This window comes from Plasmodium gonderi (genome assembly GCF_002157705.1).
Source record: "Plasmodium gonderi DNA, contig: Chr13, whole genome shotgun sequence".
Lineage (NCBI taxonomy): Eukaryota > Apicomplexa > Aconoidasida > Haemosporida > Plasmodiidae > Plasmodium > Plasmodium gonderi.
In genome coordinates, this window is record NW_021628938.1 from 1,314,845 (window position 1) to 1,337,880 (window position 23,036).

The 23,036-nt window shown below is 27.0% G+C and overlaps 5 protein-coding genes across 5 annotated transcripts; 1 reads left to right on the top strand and 4 right to left on the bottom strand.

The window, feature by feature from the left end:
• Positions 1-1,746: 1,746 nt before the first annotated feature.
• On the bottom strand, positions 1,747-6,938 carry PGO_132330 (hypothetical protein; the record flags this gene model as incomplete). Its single annotated transcript, XM_028689749.1, has 7 exons — positions 1,747-1,803; positions 1,944-2,049; positions 2,193-2,308; positions 2,454-2,589; positions 2,689-2,753; positions 2,863-3,079; positions 3,223-6,938. The coding sequence occupies 7 exons, from the start codon at positions 6,936-6,938 to the stop codon at positions 1,747-1,749; spliced, it is 4,413 nt and encodes a 1,470-aa protein (XP_028545550.1).
• A 1,970-nt stretch (positions 6,939-8,908) lies between these two features.
• On the bottom strand, positions 8,909-9,482 carry PGO_132340 (selenoprotein; the record flags this gene model as incomplete). Its single annotated transcript, XM_028689750.1, has 2 exons — positions 8,909-8,936; positions 9,106-9,482. The coding sequence occupies 2 exons, from the start codon at positions 9,480-9,482 to the stop codon at positions 8,909-8,911; spliced, it is 405 nt and encodes a 134-aa protein (XP_028545551.1).
• A 1,727-nt stretch (positions 9,483-11,209) lies between these two features.
• Positions 11,210-15,349, bottom strand: PGO_132350 (hypothetical protein, conserved; the record flags this gene model as incomplete). Its single annotated transcript, XM_028689751.1, has 1 exon — positions 11,210-15,349. One exon carries the CDS (start codon positions 15,347-15,349, stop codon positions 11,210-11,212), a length of 4,140 nt encoding a protein of 1,379 aa, XP_028545552.1.
• Positions 15,350-17,601: 2,252 nt separating this feature from the next.
• Positions 17,602-21,054, bottom strand: PGO_132360 (hypothetical protein, conserved; the record flags this gene model as incomplete). The annotated part of the gene is made up of 1 exon (XM_028689752.1): positions 17,602-21,054. The coding sequence occupies one exon, from the start codon at positions 21,052-21,054 to the stop codon at positions 17,602-17,604; it is 3,453 nt and encodes a 1,150-aa protein (XP_028545553.1).
• Positions 21,055-22,724: 1,670 nt separating this feature from the next.
• Positions 22,725-22,991, top strand: PGO_132370 (ubiquinol-cytochrome c reductase hinge protein; the record flags this gene model as incomplete). The annotated part of the gene is made up of 1 exon (XM_028689753.1): positions 22,725-22,991. One exon carries the CDS (start codon positions 22,725-22,727, stop codon positions 22,989-22,991), a length of 267 nt encoding a protein of 88 aa, XP_028545554.1.
• Between the last annotated feature and the right edge of the window lie 45 nt (positions 22,992-23,036).

Below are 23,036 nucleotides of genomic sequence, written 5' to 3' on the forward strand. Positions count from 1 at the left end.
TTCTCATTTTTAAAATTATTTTAGAATAACAAACCCTTTTCCGCTTATGCACTCTTATTCCTAAAAATGTATAGATAAAATCACTATTTTTAAACACATCACAAGCACATGTAAAAAGGTTAAAGATGAGTTTGCTAAAAAAGGTATTGATATTCTATTCTTTCAAAAGTTCTTATAGTAAAATAGTGACAAAAATGAATTATATTAAAAATTATTTTTATATATAAGTATTTTATTTTTTCTTTTATATTCTTGTAAAGAATACATACATATTCTTAGTGCACTGTTCATAAATCAAACATTAAGAGGGTCTACTATTAGATCACATATATGACCTTTCATTCGTATAAGCAGATAAAAGAACTCATTTGAAACTACATTAACAAATATATAATTTCCATTTTTCAATTTACACCTTGGAAGCAATGCAATGTGTCACGTTTTTTTACACAGTCTAACAATTCCATTAAAGTGGTGTTACGTGCAAAATGAACACTTCTATACTATTCTTTTTTGTGAAGGAATCTCAAAGTATGGGACTTTCCATAGTTGCTGGTGCTCCACTGAACTTTATAATTTTAACCCTTTTAGCATTTTGTTTTTTCCCTTAAGTATTACAATTTTTTTTTTAAATACATTTTAAACTATAGGAGGTGTATTTTTTTTTTTAAGCCTCACGTTGCTAATTATAAAATAAGTTCATCCTAATGAATTTTTTTATTCCCAACACTAGAAAAAGTATTATTTATAAAAGTTTTCATGTTCTATTAAAGCAGATATGAAAAAGGGCTATGGAAGAGTACGTTTCAAAAAGTCTTTTGTTACATGTCTTATTTTGTGTTTTTGAGTAATTCTAATATTTCAAAAGAAAACCTACAATTTACATATGTTTTACATAATATTATTGCGATTCATAGGTTTGCACATATAGCAAGTTCCTCTCACACTAAGGCACATTTCAAAAGTAAATTATATTTATTCAACAAAATATAATGTAGGTAATGGCTTGAAAAATTGAACTTTGCTGAAGCAAAAAAAGTATGTAATTTAATGCAATGAAAATTACATAAGCAAATCTTATAATAATATTAAATACTAACAAATATTAAAGGGAACACATATAGAAAATTCCTTGAAACATTTTAATAGTTAAAAGATAAACGTCATTTTAATGTATACATAACACTTTTAAAGAACCGCATTTTTTGGAAAATTGCTAGTCATACACATCCCCCCTATGACGTTCAAGCGTAAAAATTAAAATGACTAGGAATTATTTTTAATTTCATTTTACTTCACAAGTCTATAAATTACTAATTTAATAATATTCACATTTTACATATAAATTTCATCATAAATACTTCACCACCCATTAACTATGAGTTCATAATTTTTAAGAATGTTAAAAGTGCAGTTGTTTAAAAGTCACCTTTGTTCTAATTTAATGAAAGGCGATTAACGCTGTATTTCTCCTTAAAAAAACACATTCCATTATATCTTATTTAAAAATGTGTCTTTTTCTTTTTAATAATAAATATAAAATGTTAAAATATAATTTTTTCCAAATTTATGAATGTTGAAACTTTTTTTTTGTAAAAACATTTTATAAACACTTTGACAAACAAAAATGCATCAATGCATATGGTAAAGAAAAAAAAAAAAGGCTAACAAACAAAAAAAAAAAAAAAAAAAAAGTTTTGTTTACGTATACAAACGAAAAAACATTTATTCATGAATAAAAAAAGACTAATTAATGATGACTGATGCTATTTTTTTAAGCTGTATCTCTTTGTCGGATAATTCCTATAATGTAAAAAATGGTATATATGAACATTAGAATTTTATAAACATGTAGCATATCTAAGGATTAGTAAGTTTATATATGCAAGTAATGTCAGTAAGAAGTATAAAAAATTGTGTGTTATGTGCAAGAACATATTAACCTTTTCTTTGAGAATTAGTTTTTGAGTTTTTATTTCACATTCTTCATTCTTTTCATATAACTCCTTTTCTAGCTTTATTATTCTACTTTTCATTTCCTCCTCATTTCTAAAATAGAAAAAAGTGTGTATGTATATAACATGAGAATGTATTAGTATTCTTAAAATTGTGCAAATATGTAAATAAATGTAATATTATTGTTTCTTATATTTTCATAATATAATATGTATAAATATGTAAATTTTTATCACTTTTCATAGTTTATAATATATCTCTTTGATATTTCCAAATTTTTGTTGGCATTATTTAATTCTTCGCCCAAGTTTTTGTTTAGTCCTGTGAAATTTTCAATTATTAATGCTTGTTCCTGCAGAAAAAACATATAAATAAATTTTCATTAAAAAGTTTTCTTTAAGTTATGAATTAAAGTAGTTCATATTTTGATTGTTTATTATTCCTTTCTCATACTTTTATAATGTATAAAAAGCATTAATGTATTTTTAACAAATTACCTTCAGGTCATTGTCACTTTTATTTATTATGCTTTTTAGTTCTTGTATGTCACTACTATATTTTTTAATATTCTTATCCTTTTCATCTAATTCTTTCTTCTTGTCACTTAGTTCTTTAACGACAACAATCAATTTCCTATTAAAAATATGAATAAAAGGGTGTATATTATTTTAAGACATAAATCACTAATTTCAGCATAGGTAAAAAAAAAAAATAAAATAAAAAAGTCTTTACTTGAATGTTCCTTCCAATTCATTATTTTGATTTTCTTCTATAGTTTTCAGTTTCTCATTTTCATGCTGTGTAAAAAAAAAAAAAAAAAAGGGAAAGGAAAGGAAAAAAATTACAAATACAAATAATTCAAAAAAATCATAAGTTTTTTTAATTTATATATTTTTATTTCATTACAGTAAGAGAGTTAATAACGTTTATTCCTTCATTAATTCTATTCGTCTGATCTATTAATTTATTATTTAATGTTTTATTTTGTGTCTGTATTTGTGTGTATTTTGTTTGAAGTGATTTTAGTAAAGATTCCATTGAAACAGTCCTGTTTTTTATATTTACATTTTCTTCTTCTGCTTCTTTTTTTTGTAGATAAACCTCTTCATATTTTCTTTGCAATCTAAAAATATGTGAAAAAAAAAAAAAAAAAAAAGTAATTTTGTTCTGCTTCTCATAATATTGTTACCTTTCCACACGATCATGGATTTTTTTTTTTTTTTTTTATTGTTACTCCTTTTTTATGTTTTTCTTTTTCTCACATACTCATCTATTATATCATTCTTCTGAGAAATAATATTCTCTAGGTTGTTATTTTCTTGAAGTTTTCTATTAATTTCCAATTCATTTTCCTTTCTAATTTTTTGAATTAAAGCATTGTGCGCATTTTGTTTCTCTTCTATTTCTTTATTTAGCACATTTATGACATCTTTATATCTGTCAAGGTCTTGTTTGTAAAGTTCTAATCTTGATTGTGATTCATTAAGCTGCGAATTTAGGTTTTTTATTTTATTTGAATAAAAATTAATATCAGATGATCTCGTTATGTTATTGTGCAATAAAATGTTTAATAAATACTTTTTGGAATATTCGTCTGCGTCTTTTGAATAAAACAGAAAATTGTGTAATAAAAAATTAAATAAATACTGTGTGTTGTACATTATATCAAAATAAAAATTAAAAGAGCTCTTTCTGTTTTTTATTGTTTCAAAAAATATTTTGTCGAAATTGAGGAAAAAGGAATTTTCGTAATTTGCGCTTGCATACTGATATTTTAAAGAGGGAAACATGTTTTTACTTCCTAACTGTTCATTGCTTGTAATATTTTTGCTTAGGTTTGTGGAATAATTGGAGTTTAGGTGATTTGGTAAATAATTATCATTCTTTTCATTTATCAAGAACCTGTTTTCCTCTTCGTTAAAGTATTTTTTGTTTATGTCATCATATTCATATGAATTTCTTTTATTTAATTTATTTAATAATGTGTTGTAACTGTCATCTTCGTGTAATGCTAAATTTTTTTTGGAACTTCCTTTTAAAAAACCTTTATAATCAATAAAATTTTCTGTATACTTTTCCAAATAGCTGTCTAAATTGTAATAATGTCTAACTATATTTAAAATGGCTATTTTCATATTTGAAAGTTCAATATTCTTATCAAAATCTAAAATGGATTTTTTATACAATAGAAAAGATATAGAATAAACGCAATTATAAATTATTAGAGAATCTTTGGATTCGTATAGAGATGATATCAAAAAGGTTAATGCTCCTGATTCGTACAAAGCCTTGTGTATCTTAATGATATTAGGCTGATTGTTATAATGAATATTTTTTATAAATATACTTGACTTTAAATCAGCTGTTTCGTTTAAATTGTTGGTTTTTTTATTTAACGAATAATTTAACAAAAGAGAAATGTATCCACAAACTAATTTTATATTTTTCATGTTCACACTTTTTTTTAGCTCCTCAATGAAGTAATCTATATATTCAAAGGTGTTTTCATGTATCGTTTCATAAAATTTTGTTTTCATTAATGTAAATAGGAAGTTAATAATGACAATTATGTACCTCGTTTTTTCAATATTTTCTTCTAATGTAAAAAGAGCACTGGAAGAATATACATCTGGAATTATATGCAGGTTAATTAATATAGCTTTAATAACCGTGTTCCTTTCATTTGTTTTTATATTATCAAATATTCTACAGAATATCTCTTTCTGTAATTTACTTCCCTCCTGTTCGTTATTCGACGCATATGAATAATTCAGGTTATTTACATTTGCATTTTTCATTAAATTGCCAACTCCTGTTGCTACATTCGTATTTTTTCCATTTACATTAATGTAAGAACTATTTAAGTTCCTCATGCTATGGTTTGTGTTTAGGTGTGTCCCATATGGGGCAAAATTATTATTGGTATTACTTTGGACATTGTCAAAGTTATTTTTTTTTGCACAGAATTGACAATAAAGATGTATCAACTTTGAAAAAATTAGAGAAATTACTGTTGCCAAATTTTTATTTTTATGTATAGTTGATAAGAACAGCATATTTATATGTTCATTTATGTTGCTAAAAATGGAATTGAATTTTTTGTCTTCATTGTATTTCATAATATAATCATTATTTTCATTTAAAATATGAAATATGGTTATGGATACATTTGGGAATTTAATTAAGATAATGTAAAAAAGAAATGATATATTTGTTATTAGTTCGTACTGTTTATTCGTTAATAGTCTGGACGAGTATGTGACAAAAATGAAAAGGACTTTTGTTATATTGATATTTTCTTCAAAAAAATACACAAATTTTTTATCATTAAAACAGAATATAAGTGTGTCTACAATAGTTCTCATTCTAGTTAAATTTCCATTATTAACAATATTTTCAAAAAGGAGCATAGGGGAAAAGTAATTTTCTTTTTCTAATTCTTCTGGGAAAATAAATATATACGTTTTGTATAAACTAATATAGAAATTTTTGTATACTTCAATATCTTCATATTCATTTAAATATTTATAATATTTGGATAAAAATATTTTTAACTCATTAAGATCATTGCTTGAATTCATAATTTTTTCTCTCAGAGAATTTAAATTCATTAAATTGTTAATTATATTTAAACATTTGAGCAAGATGTTGCAATAGGTTACTCTGTTTTTTCCAAAAAATAACAATTCTTCTTTGCTATCTATAAAAGATGATACATTACTATTTGTGGTTCCACTTAATGTGTTCGATGATGTTAGCATTTTTTCTTTTCTATTTCTGCGTACATTACTGTCTGCATGCATTTTCATCATGTCAGAATACAACAGGGAGCTGTCTTTTATCATATCTTCAAGGTAAAAATTTAAGAAATTAAGAAGATAAAAAAAGATTTTATAAAAATAGACATTATTGTTGTGTATTTTGAAAGAATTATATTCCTTTGTCGTTCTTCTAATGTAATTTGTATTGTTCTGAATTGTACTGTTTTGGTGAAAATTTATATTCATTTCATTTGTTGAAGAGTGTTTTCTAAAATTAGACATCGAGTATTTTCTCTTCACGTTGCTTTGAAGGGTATTTGTCTTTACAGGATTTGTGTAAGCATAGCAATTTTTTTCAATCTCTGCGTTTAGTTCTTCATCTTCCATTTGTCTAATGTCAAATGTTACTATATTACTTGTTATATTTTCTAAACAATGTAAACAAAGGGTTAATAAATAAATATTATTATAAAAAATTTCATTAACATTATCCCTAAAGAAATATACTTTAAGAGAATTATAAAAGGATGATAAATTTCCGCTTTCTGAGCTTATAGAATGTTCAATTGACCTCATAAGATAAAATAAATATTTGATTATATCGAATTCTTCTTCTCTTTTCATTTCACTTGAAGATAAATCATCATTTGAGTATGTTTTTGAGTTCTTGTCAGCATAAGTGTTTTTATTTGGAAGATCATTAAGGTTCCCGTTTTGTTTAACTGTATCATTTACAAAAAAGTTTTTCTTAAGTGTTCTGTTTTCATTATTTTTTTCTGCATGATCTAAAGCAATTTTATCTTCATCATTCGTAGTGTCTTTATTTTTTTTTGTTTCCCCTCTCAGCATATAATATTTAAGTTTATCTGAAATACTTAAAATGCTGATGTTGTACAAAGATTCTATATGTCTTTTGTTTAATAAATCCAGTTTTGCGGTGTAATTTTCATTTGCATATGTCTTCTCACTATGATTATTATTCTCAAACACATTTATAACATTTTCATAATAATTCCTATACAGGTAATTATAGTAATTTATTAACTCTCGCATACATTCTTCATTTTCGTTTATTAAATCTACGTCATATATGTTGTTCTTGTACTCTTCTAGACACAAGTTCAAGTATTCTGAGTAATCACAATTGAAATTTTCCCTTTTCTGAGAGAACCTTCTAATTTCTTTGCTGTGCAGGTTTGATAGACTATCTCTTTTAAGCATCTTTTACTTTTTGGCACATTTAAAAGGGGATAATGTATGTATATACGTAAGTGTGTGTCTGCGTATGTTGCTTGTGATGCATATGTACATTAATGTATACATGTGTATAAACGTATGTACTACATTACACTTACGTAATTTCCCTTAAGCACATGCATGTTACAGTGGTGTATAATATTTTACAACATGTGTGCCTGTTTTTTATGTGAAACAAACATGGGCTGTAAATGAGCATTGAATAACAAGGAGCACATTTTCATTTGACAAAACATATATCCCGCCCTCCTTATGATGTGTCTAAGAATGAAATGTAAAACGAAAAATGTAAAATGCAAAATTAAATCATGCACTTGTGTGGGAAATATCCATGTCGACAATTTAATCCAAAATTTAAATGGAAAAATTAGATGGAATGCTTATGCCGAAATTTTATATCTAACATTTAAATCGAACATTTAAATCAAATACTTAAATGGAAAATAAAATTGCTTCATTTTATTTTGTATTTCTTTTCCTTAAAGTGAACATGCCACATATGTAATACAATGGTATGTACATTAGCTTCATTTGAAAACTAAAGATAATTGTGGAAAAGAAAAAAAACAGGGAAAACATAAAACACAAAGAGAGAGAAATAACTACAAAGTCAGAAAATAAAGCCTTTTTTTTTTTTTATATTCTATTTTTACGTATATAATGAGATTAATATTCAAATTAAAATACATATTTTTTTAAAAGGGAACTTGACAAACCGATTTTCACAAAAAAAAAAAAAAAAAAAAGAAAAAGAAAAAGAAAAAGAAAATTGTAAATGAGTATAATGGTTAAGTGATGCTTGTAAATTTTTTAGATGTAAGCTAATGTCACTAAAAAAGAAAAATTGCAGTGTACTTTTCCATTTTAAAAAACAATTAAAGTGAATTAATTTTTTTTTTTTTTTTTTTTTTTTTTTTCCTTCTCATTTGGTTTAAGTGTGCTTATTGTAAGCTGTTCTTTACATGTATGTAAAATTTTTTTTTTTTTTTTTTTTTTTTTGAAAGTGTGTGCATGTTGTATTTCATTTTTAAGTATTTGTTAAATGCATATTTTTCCATGATATACTTCCATTTGAAGTTAATATATTTTTTAATAAACTCTTTCTTTAATCCATTTTTTATTCATAATTTTTTACATTAACTTAAAAAAAAAAAAAAAAAAAGAGGAAGGGAGGAATAAATGGGAAAAATGGAAATAAAGTGATTTAATCGCACATTAACATAGACACTTGTAACATTTTTCAAGATTAAAGTATGTTTTTTTTTTTTTTTTTTTTTTTTTTTTTTTTTTTTTACACATGTTATGGCCCCTTTTCCATTTAACAATTGTAAAGCAACACATGGTCAAAAAAAGAAACAAAAAAAAAAAATTTCAGACAAATTTATTATGCGTAATAATGTGGGTATATATATATACATACATACATATAAACAGTACATTGTAACGTTTTGCACTTTCGATAGTGTACATAAAAAATTAATACAATAGAACCTTTTTCTCATTATATGCTCATTTTTACAACACGGTAGCTAAATAAAAACGTCTCATTATTCATGAATCCCGTGCGGAATTTTATCAATGAATAAATCATTAGTTTTTATTATTCTACTGAAATGGGTATGAGGGAGAGTATTATTACACATATGTGCATATGTTTCTAATTCTTCATATGCTCTTACATATTTTCCCCTTTTCTGTATTATTTAATATGAATCGTTTGCAGGATGAATTACTGAGTATAAAAATTAGTAGGATCAGGCATACCACCTCATGTTAATGACATTATGGAAATAAAATGGACTTTTAAAGAATTTCTGAACAGTTTCTTTATCCATTTTTCCCTTTTTTTTTTTTTTTTTTTTTTTTTTTTTTTTCACAATCAGTGGAAACTATACCTACTATATATACTTTTTATGCTCTTCAATTCATCCAAGTTATCGTCAGGATGTTGAATTCTTATGCCTATGAATAGGGTACAAAATGTTTACATATATATATGTATATGCATATCTGCATGTGTGCTCTAGCATATACCATTCATTGCACAAAAATTTATATCCACAAGAACACAAATGTGTAATTCTATGTACTGGACAAAATAGTGTATTAATTTTAAAAGTTTCCGCGTAACCTGTTCCTTATAGATGGCCTATAATAATTTGATAAATCCCTAAAATGGCTAAAAGACGAATTGTCCTTAGAACATGTTTTTGGTTTGGTTGTGTCTAACACTTTATCCTTTTTGTCTTCTTCTTTGTTCAACTGTTCCTTCATTTTTTGTTTATTAGCTACCATTTCTTTTTCCAATTCCTGCAATCTTTTCTCTCTGGATATTTTCATCTTTTTATCTATTTCATTATTCCTCTTAGATTCTGAAATTTTATTTCGGTATTTCATTAACTTGTGAATAAGTATAAGAACAATAATACCAACAATTAGGACGATGACATTTCTTATTGTCAATAAGTCCATTCCCTTTACGGGAATTTTGTTACCCATTCTGTCCATTTTTAGAAGATTTCAACAACAATAACGAAACAAAAAAAAAAAAATTAAAAAAAAATAAAACAAAACATGCATTATCACACATGTACCAACATAAACAAAAGGCTAATTTAAAATAAAGGATTCATTAATGCCTTCTGACATTTTACCTTTTATCTTTTTTGTTATCATTGTTATGCTTCATATAGAAAATTTTTAAACTCTTTTAGTGTTCGTAAATACCCCACTCGAGTAGTTGTAGCTGCATTTAGATACATTAATTTTTGCCACAATTATAGTTGCAAATTTGACAAAAAAGGAGAGAAAAAAAAATAAATAAAATAAAATAATAAAATAAAAAAAAAAAAAAAACAATAAAATAAAATAAGAATAGTATTTTATTGCCCAAAGTGGAACAAGTTCAAATAAAAAAAACATGTGAACACGTTTTTTTTTTTTTTTTTTTTTCCTGCTTATTTCATTTTTAAGTTAGTTTACACCACTATATTATTACACTATTGCATTGCAGCTTCTGTATTTTTTATCTTTTCGTTATTCTTTTGCACATTTTACACTTTTTACAAGTTATTTTTTTTTATTTTCCCCCTATATATATATATATATATAAACGTGTGCATGTCAACGATCACAATGCGCGCATACTCCTCTCCTTCAGCTTGGGCTTGATTCTCAGAAGTGTGGAAAAGTGGCAGTTTCCACATCTTTCTTAAAAAATTAAAAGCAATGCCTTTTAATGATGCATTAAGTTCAAGATGTTTATTACCAAAGTGATATATCAAAAGATCAGTGTGGATGAGTTAATATATATCCATTTTACACACATATGTAGTAAAGTTATATAACTACCAACATACTATTTCCGTTGGCAAGAATAATGCAAATCTGATGCAATGTTTTTGTCGATGTCTTTAATTAAAAAAGGAAAAGGCACCACGGGAGAATATATTATGCCCTTACAGGTATGCTACACAAAAGATAAATAAAAAGTGTTTCCATATAATAATGACCCAAATTGTGTTATTATGAAAAAAAAAAAAAAAATACACTATACTTCCGTTCATTTTTATAACATGTGTAATGTTTTTATGAACTTTCGATTGAAAGTTTTATTTTTTCAAAATTATAAACAATTTTTTTCTCTTTTTTAAATTTATATATACATGTTGCTATCAAAAGGTGTTTTGTAAAAAAATTGTTGGCTGAAAATGTGGGATGAGAAATTGATCATTGGGGAAGGGTAACTAAAAATCATGTAGATACAACCCCCCGCCCCCGGGTGGTGGAAGGAATATTAAAAACAGTACTAAAAATTATAAAAAATTATATGCATGTTAGAAAAATTATGAAGATTACATAAATTATGCAGATAATACAAATTGTGAAGATTATACAAATATCCAGGTTATAAACACTATAATAATTAAATTCATAAAAAAAAAATTAATATCCATAAATCACAGATACATGTCGGTTAAATTGAACATTTATAAATGATTTTGTGCTTGAAAAAAAAAAAAAAAAAAAAAAAAAGAACCCACATAATTAATAATCATGTGGAATGTACAACACGTATATGTAAAGACACAAACTGTGGGATGAGAGTCGCTTGGTTCATATATGATCATGATCTTATCATATAATGGTATATTTTATAAACACATGACTCAAACGTTTATATAAAATATACAATGCGCATAGGACATATTAATCTTTAAATGTCCTTGTTTTAACTACTTAATAGAGGACGTACTTTTATTCTTATGATGGTTGTGTAACTTCTTCAGTAAATCATCTCTATACCTTCTGTACACCTCTTGTGATTTAGTCATCAATTCACTGTGTGAGAAATCAATAATGTCATAGAGAAAAAATGGAATTAGGAAGAATGTACCCCAGTCTGCCTCATTTGCCCATCCAGATAGGAGAGTTAAAAATACATAATAAAAAAAATAGTGCGTTTGTGAAAAGTGTAATTCTCCTAATTCTAAAAAGATGTTGTTGTTAAATATATATTTCGTAAGTATATGTGTCATAGAACGCGGATGATTTCTTTCATTATTAAAAAGTTCAGTTCCATTGAAAATATTTTTCCCAAAGTCATAATTTAATGTCTTTAAATCATTAACTTTGAAAATTATAGATGATTTTTTCTCTTCTTCTGGGTCTCGAAAGTCATTAAATCCAGGGATTGCCATAGTACATGGTATAGGGTCATAATCAATACTTATGTTATTACTAATAACACCACTTTTTTTGAAATCTTCTGCAAATAAATCATCATAAAACATGGGCATTCCATATGTTACCGAGAGTATTTTTACTTTTGGATTATTTTTAGCATTCAAAATTTTTGCTAAATAAAAAGAACTTAAATGAGCCATAGCTGCACCAAATGAGTGCCCAGTAAAAATAACAACATATGGATTTTCCTTTGTATATTTTGATTTCTCATCTTTTATTTCATTTAAAATTGTTTTTTTTAATACTTGTAAGTATGGTCTTACAACTTGTTTAAATATAAATATATAAGCTTTGTGCAATTTTCCTTGTGTTAAAAAAGGATAGGGAGTTAATTTGTGTATCAAATTTATTAACCACATAAATGGACTAGCTGTTCCTTGAAAGGCTATTATATGTTCTACTAAGTGCATACTTTTCTTATCATAATTTGGTATTGGATATTTTTTGCTTCTCTTAAATGATATAAATATTTGAAGAGCATCGATATACCTAAAAAAAACATATTTATCTTCTTCCAGGTGATGCATATTCATTATTTGTGGAACTAATGCACTTCCTACATGATCTATATACCATGGGTTTGGTATAAATTTAGATGCTTCCCATTTTTTTATTAAATTCCACATCTTATTTACTAAATATACTTTATGAGTAAATAAATAACAAACATACCAAGTTTGATACATTTGCTTTTTATCCATTGTAGGACATGTAATGTCTTTAAGCATATCGATATCAATTTGTGTCTTCATGTCAGCCGGGATAAAAATATCAATAACGTTTGTATTTAGATATTCAAATATAGGTAAATCTACAATGTGATTTGCTGTAATTAATGCATCTTTTTCTTCTTCTGTTAGAAAATAATGTTCTTTCAAATATGACGTACAACCAAACATAATAGTAATTATAAAATTAATTAATTCATACCATTCTTTATTTCTAGCTATTACATTATTTAAACATTTTCCTATATTGTGATCTTTTTTTGATTCCTTTACAATTTCTTCATTTAAAAGAAAAAGAATATCAAGTAAGTTTGATTCTTCGACACTTTTTATACATTGTCTTAAGGATAACTTTTTAAATGTTTTTACTATATTCAAAAATAAACGATATAAAATCGATTTCCTATTTCTTATTTTTATTCTATTCACATATGGGTTTTTTTTTAAATGATTTGATAAGAAACATATCTTTTCAACTAGTGTACTTTTTAATGGTAAATATTCTCCATCACATACACTTGATTTTATATAATATTCTTTAAACATAATAGGATCTACATCAATTTTTGTCAAATCAGCAAAATAAGTTACATCTTGAAATGTTGTATTGTCTTCTTCATCATATGCTGCTACATATTTAGAGTAATATTTCTCACTTGCTTTTTCTTCATTCACTATGTATAAGTTGTGTAAGGACATATCATACCCTTTATGATATTTCATTTTTAATGCATACTCGTTTTTGTAATTTATATCTACCAATTCTCTGCTTTTAATTATATCCTTGTAAAATTCATTTAACTCATTTTCTTTTAACTTCTCGCTATAAAGCTTAAGTTCGTTCTTGTATCTAGAAAACACATTTGTGCTACTCGTTTTGTAACTAAATCTGTTTTTTTTTCCGTATTCGCTTTCATCTATGAAATCATAACCGCTGCTTGTGCTCGTGCCTGTACTTGTTCTTGTGCTCACACTGTACGTACTCATATTGTCATCTATGTCAGAATTGCTCTCTCTTGAGTCGCTCAGCATGTCACTTCCAATATCGAAGTTTTTTTCCCCCAGACCCATCAACTGTTCAATTTCTTCTATTTCATTCAGGTATCTATTTATTACCTCATCGATATCCTCCTCGTATTCCACCTCTTCTTCTTTGTCATATTCTTCCTCTTCCTCTTCTTCTTCCTCTTCTTCTTCTTCTTCTTCGTCATCATAATCATAACCATACACATAATCATATAGTAGTATATCTTCGAAATTTCCACTATCCAACTTTTTCTTATATTCCTGAAATTCTTTATTCTTTTCATCTTCTTTATCTCTCTCTTTTGCTTCGACATTCCCTCTCTCATTTGATTTGTCTTGTTCCTTTTTTATTTGAGTTTTCCCTTTTTTCGTTTTGTTTTCTCTATTTTTTACTTCATCCATTTCTTGATTTACCTTATTATGTCTTGATCCTATTTTTGGAGTTATGTTTTCATTTCTTTGTGTCTTATTTCTTGGTTCTGTCTCGTCCACTTTTTGTACGATATTGTCTCCTAATATTTCCATAAATATACCAGAATCTCCTTCACCCTCATCTTCATGTTCTTGTTTATTTATTTTAGCATCTCCAACATGATAAGCACTGTTTGGGGTTACAACTGGAGTCAAGTTTTTCACCTCTAAAATTTTTTCTTGGTTTGTTATTTCTTTTTCTGTTTTGTCACTATCATTTGGTTTGACAGATGATATGTTATTATTATCTATTTTTTTTATATTTTTTCCTTTGTTAAATGATGTTTCATTTTCTGTATTTTTTTTCCCATTTGTGTCTACATCTAGATTAGAAGATTTTGCCACAACATTTTTCTGCTTATTTGACGTGAAATTTTCATTATCTCTGTTATTGCTATTATTTAATGGCATTACAGTTGAGCTTATAATTACTTCTTTTTCATTCTTTTCTTGTTTACTCTTTTTTTTTTTTTTTAAACTTTTATTCCAGCGAACACTAAACCAACTTTTTTTTTTTTTTTTTTTTTCTTTTTTTTCATCCAATTTTTCTTCGTTCAATAACTCTCCTTTTGCATCCTTCGAACGCTTTGGATCTGTTTCTTCTTTTGTTTCATTTTTCCCATTTAACTGTTTTTTCTCTGTATCTTTTTTTTTTATGCCATTTTCATCTGCACGTATTAATATTTTTTCTTTGTTTTTTTTTTGGTTCCCTTGCACGTTGGCCAGAAGATTTTCTTGAACCCTTTTATCACCCTCGTTTTCGGCTTTCTTATCAACCTTCTTCTCTGCCTTCTTCTCGACCTTCTTCCCTGCCTTCTTTTCAACCTTCTTTTCGGCTTTCTTATTGACCTTCTTCTCTACCTCCTTCTCGACCTTCTTCTCTACCTCCTTCTCGACCTTCTTCTCTACCTTCTCCTCTTCCTCCTGTTCTTCTTCCTCCTGTTCTTCCTCCTCCTCTTCCTCCTGTTCTTCCTCCTCCTCTTCCTCCTTTTCTTCCTCCTCCTCTTCCTCTTCTATCTCTTCCTCATCCTCTTCCTCTTCTATCTCTTCCTCATCCTCCTCCTCCTTCTCCTCCTCCTCCTCCTCCTCTTCTTTCTCTTCCTCCTTTTCTTCCTCTTTGTCCTTCCCCCTTTTGTTCTCCACCTCCTTCTCCACTTTTCCTGCTTTTACATCATTGTCAGTATTTCCCCTCTCGGAAAAATTCGTATTTGACTTGAGTAAAATCTCTTTTGAATTTTTCGATTTGGGGTCTTTTATATTATTAATAGGAACAGAACTATTATTTAACACATAGGTTTTAATATGTTTTCTGCTACTTTTAAAATCACAAGAAGAACATGATACTTTTAAAAAGTATGATAAATAGAAAAGATTGATGCAGTACAGGAATAAGCATGGTATCATTTTTCTTTAAAAAAAATATTTTTTGTTTTTTAAATTCATGTTCAAAAGATGGTATTGTTTTTGGAAAAAAAAAGCTGAATTTTTCATCATATTCAAAATTAGTAAACGTTTAATTATCTTATTACTACTAATATTACTACTATTATTATTATTAATATAGTAGCATTTTAATTTTATTTTATTATTTTTTTTTTTTCATATTCCAATTTACACAAATCTTCTTCCATCCGTTGTTGTATGGATGAGTCAAATATAGTGTGAATATGTACTATATGCAATGTTCCATATATGAAGCAGCATGCACATGATGAATAAAATATATCGTGAAACTTCAGTACTTTAGTACGTAAAGTTTTTTTCTGATTTCATTCAAGCCATCTAATAGTAGAATAGCAATAGTAAAAATATTAGTAATGCAAAGAAACAGTGCAAAGCAATAACAGGTTGTACCTGTGTTAGCAAAAATCAGTGGTACGGTGGAACAATAGTGTTAAAGCAGAATTTACAATTCCCAATAATAACACCATGGGACAATAACAAGAACATTTTTTTTAAATATAAAAATGTTGTGACATGGAAAAATATAGAACACATATGTAAAGAAGAAAACCCCCCAAAAAAAAAGGAAAAAAAAAAAGGAAAAAAAAAAGAAAAAAAAAAAAAGAAAAAAAAAAAAAAAAAAAAAAAAAAAAAAAAAAAAAAAAAAAAAAAAAAAAAAAAAAAAAAAAAAAAAAAAAAAAAAAAAAAAAAAAAAAAAAAAAAAAAAAAAAAAAAAAAAAAAAAAAAAAAAAAAAAAAAAAAAAAAAAAAAAAAAAAAAAAAAAAAAAAAAAAAAAAAAAAAAAAAAAAAAAAAAAAAAAAAAAAAAAAAAAAAAAAAAAAAAAAAAAAAAAAAAAAAAAAAAAAAAAAAAAAAAAAAAAAAAAAAAAAAAAAAAAAAAAAAAAAAAAAAAAAAAAAAAAAAAAAAAAAAAAAAAAAAAAGAAAAAAAAAAAAGAAAAAAAAAAAAGGAAAAAAAAAAAGGAAAAAAAAAAAGAAAAAAAAAAATTAAGGGATGAAAGAACAAACAATGACGTAAAATATATTTTGTTTCATGTTAAAATAAATTATTACCATACTACTGAACATATATAAAGAGTAAAGGGGGGGGGGGAAAAAAAAAAAAAAATAAATAAATAAAATAAATAAATAAAATAAATAAATAAAATAAATAAATAAAATAAATAAAAGGAGAGAATCCATAACTGCAAAAAATTCGGCCGTTAGAGATTACTACTATTTTAATAAAAATGGCTTGAGGAAAATTACCACTAAAATATAAAAAAAAAAAAAAAAAAAAAAAAAAAAGAAAAAAAAAAAAAAAAAAAAAAAAAAAAAAAAAAAAAAAAAAAAAAAAAAAAAAAAAAAAAAAAAAAAAAAAAAAAAAAAAAGGAGAGAATCCATAACTGCAAAAAATTCGGCCGTTAGAGATTACTACTATTTTAAAAAAAAAGGCTTGAGGAAAATTACCACAAAAAAAAAAAAAAAAAAAAAAAAAAAAAAAAAAACGGGAAGAAAAATAAATATCATATGCATAATAGTCCAAAAGAAAGGTATTTTAATAATTTAATAAAATATAATATATTTTTAAACAAATGGCAAAATCGAAAGTAGAGTAATAACGGTTTAAAAAAGGGTTTTGTTTTCAATATTAAGTTTACTACTTTAACATTTAAAATTAAAAAAAAAAAAAAAAATTAAAGCGTTAATTTGTTCATCCATATAGTATATGTATATATATATATAAACATCCATATTATATGCATATATAGCATTATGTACAAATTAACTTAAAAATATCTTTCGATTTTGTATTCATTCTTGCGTTAAGGCGAATAGAAATTGAAAGAAAGTCAAGGTCCCTGCAACGTTGTCACGAAGCGAATGTTATTTATACGCAAATGCGTTGCAGATATACACGAATGTTATTATATATATATATATATATAATATTTGCATATATTTTTTATGTCCATATACATATAGACCCCTCTTCGTGGCCCTCCTGGGTATATATTACTACGTCATGTGCGATAGAGGCAACACTTAGAAGAGAACTTTTGAAATCAAAATTTTTAAAAATTTAAATAAGGAGGAATGGGGACCCATATATATAATATATAAATAAATCCATAATACAAAAGGTGAGAAATTAATAAGTGCGCAAAAAATGGAATACCACTTTAACCCCTTTTTGTATTTATTATCCCTGCTTGATCATTTTTTTTTGTATTTTTCTTCAAAAGATTTGGTATAATTTGCGCCCTTTTTAAATGTAAAATATTCCAGTTTTACATGTTCATTATTTTCCTTCTTTTTCTCAATTACAAAATTTGACTCTTCTGTAAAATTGAAAATTTTCTGTTTTTCCTTTTCATCTACACGGTTTAATATATCCCCACATGTGGCATTTTTCTCGTCCACCTCTCCGTTGCCAGCAGGTGGATTCTGTGATGGGGATAATGACAGGTCACCTGTTTGGATGCCAGCTTTAGTTCTATCCAATTCATTGCTATCATTCAGAAATTCTTCTTTTGTGTAGTGAGATCCCTTTTTCATGGTAACGGAAAAGTTCACAGATGAGTTGTGATTAGTCTTGAAAGAAATATTTGCATTCAAAGAAACAAAATCGAGGACACATTGTGCCTGATGTGTTGTATAAATTTTTTTTATTAATGAATGGACATTATTTGTAGGTGTTTTAATTAGCGTTTTTAACACATCTTTTATTACATGGTCAAAATTTATTTTTAATTTGGAATTGTGAAATATTGCTTTAACAATGAAAGAAAATTTAATTTGATCATAAATTTCTTTTTTCGATTTTGTAATAAACTCTTCAAAATCTAATATTTTTTCGTTTTTTCCATTTTCGTTACTTTTCATTTTTTTTCTTTTTAAATAAATGTTGTATAACCTTTTCCCTTGTGCGCGAAATAATGTTACAGGTACATTTAACGAAGTTATTTCCATTAATTTTTTATATGCTTCCATTCTTCTTTGGTCAACACATTTATTTTGTATGTCTTTCATAGCTTTCTCTTCAATTTCATTATATAGTTCATTCGCTGTTTTATTGTACTTTTTTAATATATAATCATTTATATTATCTTCTTTTTTTTTTCGTATTTTGATATCTAATATTTCTGCCTCCAAAACACACTTAATTAGATCACACTTCCCAAGTATGTAATCATTCAGCATTATTTCGTCACCATCTTCATCTGTGTCTACTTTTCCATTTTCATCTTTCTCATATTCACTTGTATCACACACGTTTCGCACAATATCCTCCACTTTTCCATGTGTCTCTTCCCTGTACAGTTTTTCATCAAGGGCATTGATATCATCTTTTAGTAGTTCTTCCAGATATTTGTCAAAATTTTTGTTGAACATTTCCTCTTCGTTTTGATCCACTGCATTTCCATTTTTCTGATTCTGCTTCAGCGGAACTACTCCCTGCTGTTGTGTCTGCTCTTTTTCTTGGACATTCTCTCTTTCCTTCACGTTGTTGCCTCCATTCACACGTTCCTCTCCCTCCACTTTATCATCCACTTCATCCTCTTCATACAAAACATTATTATCGTTTAAAATATATTCGATGTCCTCTTCCTTGGGCATGTCGTGATACGTGAGCTCCTCCTTTTCCTCTGTTTTATTTTTGATACTTCTCTCGATATTATCGCTTTTCCCTCCTTCATTTTTTTCTTCTCTTTCATCATGCTGCTCTATGCTTTGACTGTCATCCTCAGGGATGTTGCTCTTGGATTTACTTTCAAGTGACTCACTGTCAAAAAATTTGTCTTGATTACTTTTAAGAATGTTTTCCAGTTTCTGAAAGAAACTACCATTTTTTAGCTTCTTAATTTCTGTGTATATTATTTCCCTGAATTTGCTTATACTTTCCTTGTTGATTTCCTTAAAATTGGGGACATTTTGCTGATTTATTTCTTGTGATACTTCTACTGTAGGTGTGTCAAAATATTTTTTAAAAAGATTAACTGGAATATATGCTGTTATGTTTTTTTTCTCATTTTTCGACACACCGATGAGGGACTCATTAAATCCTAATGGGTTATAATTTTCCTTTACAGATATGACTTCATTATTCATGTTTATAACATCCTTTGGCAGTTGATACCCTTCCTTAAAATATTTTGAAAAATTGGAATTTTTCAAAAATTCGTCGTAATATTTCCACTCCTCTTTGTCAGTCTTATTATTTGTATTATTAAAAAAATTTTCATCATTTTGAAAAGAATTATTTTTCTCATTCTTTTCATTATAATTTTCTGAATTATTAATAAAATTTTCTTCATCTTTGTCTATATCAATTAGATCATTAATTTTGTTGTGATTATCCAATATTTTAAACTCTTCTGTGTTTACTTGTTCTTTTGTTGTACTTTTTTCTTCCTTGTAAATTGCTGATTTGACATCTTCTGCTTCTTGTCCACATTTATGTGGTACATCTGCCTGAACATGACAAATGGTATTATAATATTCATTATTGGAACTGTATACCCATCCCCTTAATATGTTTATATGAACATCATTATTCCATTCTACTTTATGATTTTCATCAGAATCTATGCTAATTTCATTTTCTTTTTCATTCTTGATAATTTTTAAAAATTCTTTGAAGGTACTACCTTTTTCATATGGAGGTATTTCAACATTCATATGTAAATGGATATATGATTTATTAAATTTAATTTTAGGGAACTTATCAATAGAAAAAATGAAGTGGACATCATTAAATTTGCTAATGGTCATATGATCAATGTTGTTCATCAATCTTGGTGAACCTATTAAATGTAAATTCTTCATTTTCTTATAAACCTTTATAACATCTTCATTTACATGTTTTAAAAAAATATTCAAGTAATCATCTTTCTTAATGTAATTAATTAAATTGTTAATTGGAACATCCTTCAAGTAACAATATTCATATTTATTTTCCTTCAGTTTACTTTCTCTGTATTCTTTTACACACAAGTCATAGTAGTATTCTCTTAGCTTACTCTTTATATGCACTTTTAGCAAAACATCACTGCTCTCGTTGTTTTCGTCTATGTACTCAATTGCTAGGAGTCCTTTCTCCATATGCTCGATGAGCCTCTCCCTTTTTGTCCTCTCACCATTTGCACGTTCCGTGTTTACACTTTTTTCACCATTCCTTTTTTCCTCTCCGGTCTTGTCCATAGTAAGCTTCGTTCTAAATTCATGCTTTTTTTCTCCCACTCCACCTGCGTAATAATGCCATTTTATTCTTCTCCCATCGTGCTTTTTCAGTTGGGAAAAAAAAAAAATTTTCATAGAAAGAAACTTCCCTATGGGGCGTAAGAAATAATTTCCTCTGACATCCAATGGGATTGCTTTGCTCTTAGCAGGAGTTCGATTATTTTTTCTCCCCCTCTCGATATATAGGAAACTTGTCAATGGAAAGTGAATTTTTTTTCTATATTTTTGTTGTCTCGAATTTAATCGGTTTCCTTTTTTTTTTCCCATAGTAATTTTATGCTTATCTTTCAAGTTCACACTAAGTTTTTTTTTTTTTTTTTCGTAATTTTCGTGACGTCCACTCATGTGCAGAAGTGCATCAATGTGGTAAAGGATAAAGTACATAAGAAGGAAAACTTTGTGCTTCCTCCCGAGTTTTCCAATCATGTTCGTGTGTCTATGTGGGGAGAAGAGGTATATGTTCAGATCCCTTTTTGTTTGCGTACTTGTACATATGTATATATATCTATTTATGTATGTATATACTCCCTCTTACGTAGGGTTATTCTTCGAAGCCTCAAAGCGCACGAACACAAATTCTTGCATGTTTATGCACACACTACTGCCAAAGTATTGCAACACTTGTGTAACATTTCTTCCACACTACTGCCACACTGTTGCACTTTTTTTTTTTCTTTTTACTTAACCTTACTGCACAGTGCACACTCTACTTGTTCTCTTTACCCATTTCCCATGAATACAAAACATATTTTTTATGTAGTATCCCCACAAATGTGTATGCAGATGAGTCATCCGTTCTGTATATATTTATTTGAATTCAGCCAATCATTGAAATTTTAGGAACAAATATTTATAGTAAATTTTTATATCATCCAAAGATTTCTTCGCGAAAGTTTACGAACAAAAATAATTATTCGATTAGTTGTTGCACCTGGGCTGATTTTTTTTCCCTTCTGTTTGGCCTCACACAGGAATTTGTGCGATACAGGATTGGTAAGGATACTGTATTACCTTGCCTCATTTTATCTTCACTTCTACTTTATTTTTAGTAAATATCCCAATTTGTCCTTTTTTTTCAACAAAAAATGGAAAATTGTACTTTGAAGGGGGAAAATAAAAAAAAAAAAATAAAATAAAATAAAAATAAAAAGCATGAAATATATGCTTTTTTTACTGAAGGGGACTACCGCGAGCCATTTTTGCATGAACATATATATAAGGTAACACATCGCTTAGTATTTTTATTTTTCTTTATTTTATTTATTTTGCTTCCTTACTTCGCCTTTTTATTTTGCTTCCTTACTTCGCCTTTTTATTTTGCTTCCTTACTTCGCCTTTTTATTTTGCTTCCTTACTTCGCCTTTTTATTTTGCTTCCTTACTTCGCCTTTTTATTTTGCTTCCTTACTTCGCCTTTTTATTTTGTTTCCTTACTTCGCCTTTGTATTTTGCTTCCTTACTTCGCCTTTTTATTTTCCTTTTTTACTTCACTTTTTTACTTCGCTTTTTTACTTCGCTTTTTTATTTTGCTTTTTTTTTTTTTACCCACTCATTTTGCCTCCCCATTTTATCTCCTCATTTTACTTCCTAATTTTACCCGTTCACACATTTCTACGCATCAAATAGTTCTTTCCCTCCCGTACAAAATCACACGAGACTTTTTCGCACAAATCTCCAATATCACCACTACTTTACTGAAGCAATCAAAAGGGGAGATACTTTTTTTTTTTTTTTTCTTTTTTTTTTCCCAAAAGAAACTGAAAAAAGTAGGAAGAATATTATCATTTTCACACCTCGCGTGAGTTAAAGTCATAGTTAAACTGGACCTGTGAGAGTTACATATATGAGTCACTGAGGATAATCCAGAAGAGTACCTTTGTTTTTTTTTTTTTTATAAGCCATACTCCCATTTCACTTAAAAAAGTACAAATATATAAAGTGTTCCCATTTATAAAGAAAGGACTAACAGTTACGCACACGTTCGTTCATATGTACATATATCTACACAGATTAACTCATAAGCAGACACATATACATATACATACACTTACACGTACAGCAAAGGTATAATAGGAGCACAGTGCGTGGGAGAAGAAGATGTCGTATCCTTATAACACTGAATTTTTTGTCCGCTTCCCAAAATTCAAAGAGAGGGAAGAAAGCGAAAGGACTGTAGATCCCAGGATTGAGTTGGAAAAAAAATGTCAAGCAAAATGCGTTCGACCTGTGAATGAATACCAGAGTTGTGTAAATCGTGTGCAAGCCAAGCCTGAAATGAAGGGAAATTGTCTTGGGCAGCATGAGGAAATGTATATATGTATCGATCATTGTGTTGCAAAGGATTTATTCAACTACCTTGTATAGCACATGTGGAGGATTTTAACTTTTGCTTCTTCTTTTTTTTTTTTT